At 46.5% G+C, this 7,114-nt stretch overlaps 1 protein-coding gene across 2 annotated transcripts; it reads left to right on the top strand.

Annotated features, from left to right (window-relative positions):
* Positions 1-458: 458 nt before the first annotated feature.
* PDCD5 (programmed cell death 5) lies at positions 459-6,752 on the top strand. Of its 2 annotated transcripts, XM_017861723.1 has the most exons (6): positions 459-713; positions 1,586-1,623; positions 4,306-4,367; positions 5,142-5,233; positions 6,195-6,266; positions 6,582-6,752. In XM_017861723.1, the coding sequence occupies exons 1-6, from the start codon at positions 648-650 to the stop codon at positions 6,627-6,629; spliced, it is 378 nt and encodes a 125-aa protein (XP_017717212.1). In that variant the 5' UTR covers positions 459-647; the 3' UTR covers positions 6,630-6,752. The 2 variants fall into 2 exon arrangements, with proteins under 2 accessions (XP_017717212.1, XP_017717211.1); XM_017861722.1 differs by lacking the exons at positions 6,195-6,266; positions 6,582-6,752 and having other exon boundaries at positions 524-713; positions 5,142-6,188.
* Positions 6,753-7,114: the final 362 nt, after the last annotated feature.

Here is a 7,114-nt window from a genome sequence, read left to right as displayed (position 1 = left end):
GCTCCAGCGATCCTCCTGACACAGCCTCCTGAGAACTAGTTTTTTAAATTTTTAGTAGAGATAGGCTCTTGCCATATTGCCCAGGTTGGTCTCAAACTCCGGACCTCAAATGACCCTGCCGCCTCCCGAAGCGCCGGGACCACAGGCGGGGAGCCACCGGCTGGCCTGTGTGTGCACCGAGGAGCCGCGGAGCAACCGCCACGATCCAGCTTTAGGATATTTCCATCATCCCACTCAGCCTTCCTGCGCCCCTGGTTCCCCATCTGTAAATAGATAATATGCGCCTAGCTCTCTAGGTCACCGGCACATTGTACCCATAATTATTATACTTGTTAATGCCACATTTCTAGGTTTTAACTTTTCCGAAGCGCAGCACCCGCCCCCAGCGCAGCCAGTGTCCCCGCACGCAGAGGAGCCGATCACGGGTGGGGCGGCGCCCTAGGCCCCGCCCCCCCGTGCGCCCAAGCTCTGTTGCCTGAGATCGGGGAATCGGGCCTCTCCTGGCGCCCTGGCAACGGCGCGGGGCGTGGCTCCGGGCTGGATTGGTGACGCCTGGGCCCCGCGGGCGCCTGCGCAGTGGTCAAGGCCGCGCTGGCGCCGAGGGGCTGTGGGAGTGTCCGTGGCTGCTCCACCGCTGACGCCGCACCATGGCGGACGAGGAGCTTGAGGCGCTGAGGAGACAGAGGCTGGCCGAGCTGCAGGCCAAGCATGGGGTGAGCGCGCCAGCCCCTGCCATGCCCGGCCCCCGCGGGGCGCCGCCCTCGCCCGGAGTGGAGGGCGCGCCTCCCGGGCGGAGGCTCTGGGCGCCACCCCCAGGGCCCGGTCCCCGGCGCTGCCCTGGCGGCCTCGTGGCCGGCTCCGAGGTGGCCTCGCCGCTTTCTCCGTCGCGAGGGGCACGGTAGGCTGGCGGCGGGGGCCGCCACGTGCCCGGGCGTTGGGGTGTGGGGTCCCCTGGCCTGGAGCGGGCTCGTCCTGGCGGGCCTGGATCCAAGCACAGTCTCTGCTTTTGGGACCAGCAGCAGCCGGACCGAATTCAATTTTTCCGGAATTCAGTTGTTCTGACCCAAGTTTAGCTGACAGGTATTGAGGGTCCGCTGTGTTCCCGGTGCTGAGCGCGCGGCGGGGTCAGAGGAACGCTCGCCCCGCCGGGATGACAGGGAGGGGCCGCCCTGGAAGCCTGGATGGATCAAACGCTCGGAGAGGCGTTTCTGATAAAGAGAGGGACGGGGACCTTAGGGATGGAGGGTGCAGTCATTGAGTTATCGTTGTCCCTACTACCGAGGCCCGTTTTATTTTACAGAAATTATCCCTACACGTAAAACACGGTTTCGTAATACAGGGATTCCCCTCCCCAGGGTGCTCTGTATTCCAAAGCGTTCTGTGAGGTTGTGATTTTAGACGCTCAGTCAAAACGTTGTAAGTGGAAATTAGTTCATTGATTTCTGTGAGGCCCAGTTTCTTCATTATTTGGGGAGTAGTTTCTACCACTGCAAGAGACTTATGTATAGGAAACAACAGAACCGTTCCTTTTTCCCCCTTCCCCACCCCGTGAAATTTCTCTATTAAATTTAATTTTTTTTTCCAGGATCCTGGCGATGCGGCCCAACAGGAAGCAAAGCACAGGTATGGGCTGGAAACCTGAACTTTTTGAAGGATGGTTTCACCAAATGGATTTCTTTTGCTTTAGTTATTTTAAGCAGGTGTGTGACTCAGATTTTTTGTTTTGTTGGAATGGTGATTTGGCCAAAATCATCCGCAGGGTATCTTCATTATTATTAGTTAAATAATACACGTATGCAGCTCGACCTCAGACCTTGTATTGCAATTACTGGTTGATGTTTCTCTGCCAAACTGTGAGTACCTTAAAATGAGCCTGATAATAGGCAGCTGTGGCAGTTTCCGCAGCTGTGGGGGTGACATGAGTCCGGTGCCTCATTTAGTAAGTGCTCAGTAAGTGTTAACTGTTAAACTATTCTGACTGTTTTATCCCAACACAGGGCAGAACACCTGAGACAGATGCAGGTAATTGATTCTGTGGCAGGTTTATTGAATGAGTATGTGATTACCTTATGCTACTGTTGTTTTTAAATTGTGGTTAAAATTTCACCATCTCAATCATTTTTAAGTGTGCGCTTCAGTAGTGTTCACACTCTAGAATGTTTTCATCTTGCAAAACTGAAACCCTGAGGTTACTGGACAATTCTGCATTTCCCCTTCCCCACCTTCTAACTCCTCTCCAACAAATATTTATAGAGCACCTACTCTGGGTCAGGCACTGTGCTCAGTCTACAGAAATAGGAAGGCAGGGAGGGTTTGGGAGAAGACAGATGGTAAGAAGCATCTGGAGTAGTGATAGGAAGTAAAACGATGTGAATTTCATTGATTCTACCATGTACATCTTTTCACATATCTGAAATCAGGTTGCCTTTTATAACGGATTGCTCTTGCCCCAGATTCTTCCAGAGGGGATTTACTTTAGACTGCCACCACTTGAGTCCGTTTCTGAGACCACTGAAAGTTAAATTCTCTGCTTGAGGTTTTCCCCTGCCTCCTCCCTAGTAGTGTGAATTCAGACACCAACCCTGTAAGACTGAACTTTTTTCTTCTTCACTCAGGGCCAGGTGCATGCAAGCTTTTGTACTGCCTCTTACTGCGTGGCAGATTTATTTCTTCTTTACCTTGTACTGAGAATGTTGCTCTTTGATACTCCAGTGGTGGAATCAGAACTCACTGCAGCCTCAAACTCCTCCTGGGCTCAAGTGATCCTCCCACCTCAGCTTCCTGAGGAGCTGAGACTACAGGCGTGCACAACCATGCCTGGCTAATTCTTTTAAACTTTTTTATTTTTATAGCCTCGCTATATCACCCAGGCTAGTCTCAAACTCCTGGCTTTGAGTGATCCTCCCACCTCGGCCTCCCAAGATACCCCAGTTTGAGTGGAGGTCCCTGTTAGACCTCTCATTTGTAGGGTTTTTTTTTTTTTTTTTTTTTCATTTTAGAGATACGTAAAACCATGGTGCATCTTACAGTTGATGGCATCTTAGGATTCTGTGATGTAATGGTTTGTGGCAGGCCAGGTGCGGTGACTGAAACCTGTAGACCCAGCTACTCAGGAGGCCGAGGTGGAAGAATCACTTGAGGACAGGTGAGCTCATCATAGCTGCAGTGAGCTGTGATTGCACCACTGTACTCCAGCATGCACAGAGTGAGACCCCCCCCTTTTTTTTTTTGAGATGGAGTCTTGCTCCGTCACACAGGCTGGAGTGTAGTGGCACAGTCTTGGCTCACTGTAACCTCCGCCTCCGAGGTTCAAGCGATTTTCCTGCCTCCACCTCCCAAGTAGCTGGGATTTCAGGCACCTGCCACCATGCCCGGCTAATTTTTGTATTTTTAGTAGAGACGGGGTTTCACCATGTTGGCCAGGCTGGTCTCAAACTCCTGACCTCAAGTGATCCGCCCACCTCGGCCTCCCAAAGTGCTGAGATTACAGGCGTGAGCCACAATGCCCGGCCTAGACCCCATCTCTAAAGTTTGTGGCAGGGCTGCAGTAAAGAAGTGGCCTATGGAAATGAGCTTTAAGCCACATTCCATGAACCCAGGGGCCTCTGAACTGGGAGTAGATAGTGAGCACAGCCAGCCCCAGCTCTCCCTCTCAGTTGAGCCAAAGCATCTGTGCTTATTTGTTTTTAGATTCCTTAAAGGATTTCATTTGAAAGAAAAAAACTTAAGTTCATGAGACCACTGTCCTGTGGACATGAACTACTTTCTCTTTGGGTAGGTAGGAAGAAGTGAGGATAGTTGTAAAGTTATAATTTCATTCCCCTTCCCCACCCAGAAAAATAGAACTGAGAGTCTAAAAACATGGAATCTGGCTGTAGCTTGGCCACAGTTACCTATGTCTCTTTAGCATAGCCTCCTGGATCTCAGCTTTAAAAAAAGATATAGATTAGTCACATGGTCCTTCTAATTGCCTGAAATCCCACTATAAATTTCTAGCACCTGTCATGCAATAGGTAGTTAAGAAATGTTGGTGATGGTGTTTGAATTGAGGCTTCACTCTGATGCAACTAAAGCTCACCTTCCAGCCTGGTAGATTCTCACCTGTGTATATAAAGCTGGTTCTTTGAGGGCAAAAGGGGATTCTACTTGAATGTAGCTGCAGCCTTGTGTAGAGCAAGTACCATAACACTGTGTATACTGCAGGCCCCATGTGGAGACACATACTGGATGGGTTCTTTTTTGTATGTTCCAGGGCAATGCCGACAGCTTTGTTTTAATTGTGCTTGACCTATGTTTTTGTTGTAGGGAAGCAGAAATGAGAAACAGTATCTTAGCCCAAGTTCTGGATCAGTCGGCCCGGGCCAGGTGTAAGCATCTTTGATTTCATTTCCATAAAGTGAGCTTGAGTTAGTTGAATGGGGTGATTATATGCCATTATTCTTAATCACTAGATGAAATATTTGCTTAGGCTGAAAACACTTGAGATTCTAAGAAGTGTGAAGTTTCTAAACCTAGAGAACTGTACTTTAATCCCTATTAAAAGTACGAGGTCACTTCTCTTACCAAGATTTTCTCCAGGTGCGTATTAGGTAAGATTCATAGGAAACTCATAGGGCCAATCACAGAATGTTGCTGGTAGCTGACACGGGTGATGGGGACTGAGGGGCTTTTTGTATGTATTGTCAGTTTTAGTGTATGTTCAGAGTTCATCATAAAAACCAAAACCTGTAGAAAGAAAACATGAGCCAATCAGAATGAACTGGTATTTTCTGTGTTTTAACTGGAAGCCCAGTTTGAGTATAGAAAAGTTGGCCACAGGTGGATCACCACCATTATGTATGTGTAATAGATAAACCGCTTTCCAGAGGGCAGTTATATAAGAAACAGGAAGCATGGTGCTTAGAATCTGAGAACCCAAGTTTCGTCTTGGCTGGGCCACTACCCCCACATGCCCATGTGGAGATTGGCATGGCTGAACTTCAGTTTTCTCATTTTTAAGAAGAGTAACAATACTGTCTTGCCCTACACTGGTTGAGAAACAAGCTTGTGAAGTGCTTTGGAAATGTCAATGCATAGTTTTAAGGTATAACGTAAGTGCATTTGATTTTAATGGTTTTTGCATATGAATTTTTTCTTTTTAGTAAGTAACTTAGCACTTGTAAAGCCTGAAAAAACTAAAGCAGTGGAGAATTACCTCATACAGATGGCAAGATATGGACAACTGAGTGAGAAGGTAAGCTTAGACTGCCTTGAGGAACTTTACCTGCTTTATCAAAACATGGCTTCAGAAGGTCAGCTGCATCTTCATTGGATTACAGAATTCTTGCTGACTCTTAGAAGAAATTGTTGGAAAGAATAGTCATACCTACCTGAGAATTAATTGCCTTTCCTAAATTCCTCTGCTTTGCTCCTTTCCTGGCGTTGCTGTGGAACCTTGTTGGTGTCTGTGACCCAATGACTGTTAGGGTCAGCTAGCTTCAATTGCCCCTGCACTGGAAACAAGCTTTGTCAGTAACACCAATTAAAATACTACCAGTGTAAGTAGAAGGTGTGTTTTGCAGATGAGAAGGTGCTAAGATCCCTTGGATATGTTCTGTGTTTTGCTGTAATGCCATGAGGGGTATGTTCTGACAAACCTGACCTTTGAGATCCAGATGAGCCCCACCTGCCCTGAGAAGTCCTCTGCCACCACCACAGCCTACCCGAATCAGTCCTGTCCCCTTAACCCCTTACACTGAGAACTGCTTGTGTATGTGTGTGGGGGTGGGGTGGGGAGCTAGTTAGGCTGATCATTTACGTGTGTGACTTACCTCGTTCAAGGGGATGTTTAAGCATCGGGCAGAAGTGGTGGGTCTGTATTCCTGACACCAAACACAGTGGTATATGTGGTTGTCACACCCAGCTGGTGATGATAAAGGTGTTCCTAAGTATCTGTTAGCTTTCAGTTTTCCTGAGGAAGCAATTTTATGGATACTTCCCCCTCCTCAAATGAGGAATAGCAGAGCAAATTTTATTTGGAGCTTAAACCAACAGTTATAACCAATAGTTTCAACCTCCTTCCTTACCACTCCTTCCTTCCTGAGCTCTTTCCCCACACCTCAAAAAAGACTACAAAGTGATTCCATCTGCAGAGGTAAATTCTTTGTTTAAAAAAGTACTGTTTTTCTTTCTTTTATCTTTTCTGGTTCTCCTAGGTCTCAGAACAAGGTTTAATAGAAATCCTTAAAAAAGTAAGCCAACAAACAGAAAAGACAACAACAGTGAAAGTAAGTGTCCCCAGATGCTCGTGGCAAATGAAAAGATGGATACTTGAAAGATTAATGTTGAATATACATCTACCACACATTTTTCAGCCCAGAGACATTTTCCTTTTGTAACACGTGAAAGTTGGGAGAAAAGGCTGAATCTATTGGGGAGGGTTCCAATTTTATAGGCTCTTGACTCCATTCCCACCCTTTCAGTTCACACTAAGTTGCTTTAAAGACACAAATGTCGTGCTAAAATTGGTAGAAATGTTCTTTTCTCAGAAAATGTGAGTTACTCTTTATTAGAAATGTTCTGACACTTAATTTTCCTCCCAGTTCAACAGGAGAAAAGTAATGGACTCTGATGAAGATGATGATTATTGAACTACAAGTGTTTACAGACTAGAACTTAACGGAACAATTCTAGGACAGAAGTTAAGATGTGATTAAATATTTACTTTGTTTATTGTCTATATGCCTTTTAAAAAAATAAACTTGTTATGCAAATAAAACATTTGGGTAAGTTGTTTTAGTATCATAGCCAAGTGGCCAGATCTGTGTTTTGAATTTTTCCCCTTCCTACCAAAAGCTTTTAAGCACATGTACCAGCATGAATCTGTCCTTTGCAACAGTGCTGTGAATATTAGATGGGGAAAGTGTCCACGGCAGAAAGAGAAGCTGCTCCAGCACTCTTCAGGAAGAAAAACATAGCAGCCGCAGCAACATGAGGGGAATTAAAACCTGTGCATCAGACTGAATCAGGTTCAAATTGAGCATATCTAATATTCCAAGACGTAGATTCTGAAAGCAGGTAAGCTGTTTCTCTTCCTGCCGATAGTTCTTCCACTTAATCTAAGAAAATTCCTAGC

Source organism: Rhinopithecus bieti, unplaced genomic scaffold (genome assembly GCF_001698545.2).
Source record: "Rhinopithecus bieti isolate Rb0 unplaced genomic scaffold, ASM169854v2 scaffold_62779, whole genome shotgun sequence".
Lineage (NCBI taxonomy): Eukaryota > Metazoa > Chordata > Mammalia > Primates > Cercopithecidae > Rhinopithecus > Rhinopithecus bieti.
The sequence above is the reverse complement of the archived record's forward strand: the minus strand, read 5'-3'. Positions and strand labels throughout refer to the sequence as shown.

Coding starts and splice junctions, on each gene's coding strand:
- PDCD5 (XM_017861722.1), top strand. CDS start 648: ATGGCGGACGAGGAGCTTGAGGCGCTGAGGAGACAGAGGCTGGCCGAG. Junction 714..1,585: donor AGCTGCAGGCCAAGCATGGG/GTGAGCGCGCCA, acceptor TTTTTTTTCCAG/GATCCTGGCGATGCGGCCCA. Junction 4,368..5,141: donor TCAGTCGGCCCGGGCCAGGT/GTAAGCATCTTT, acceptor TTTTCTTTTTAG/TAAGTAACTTAGCACTTGTA.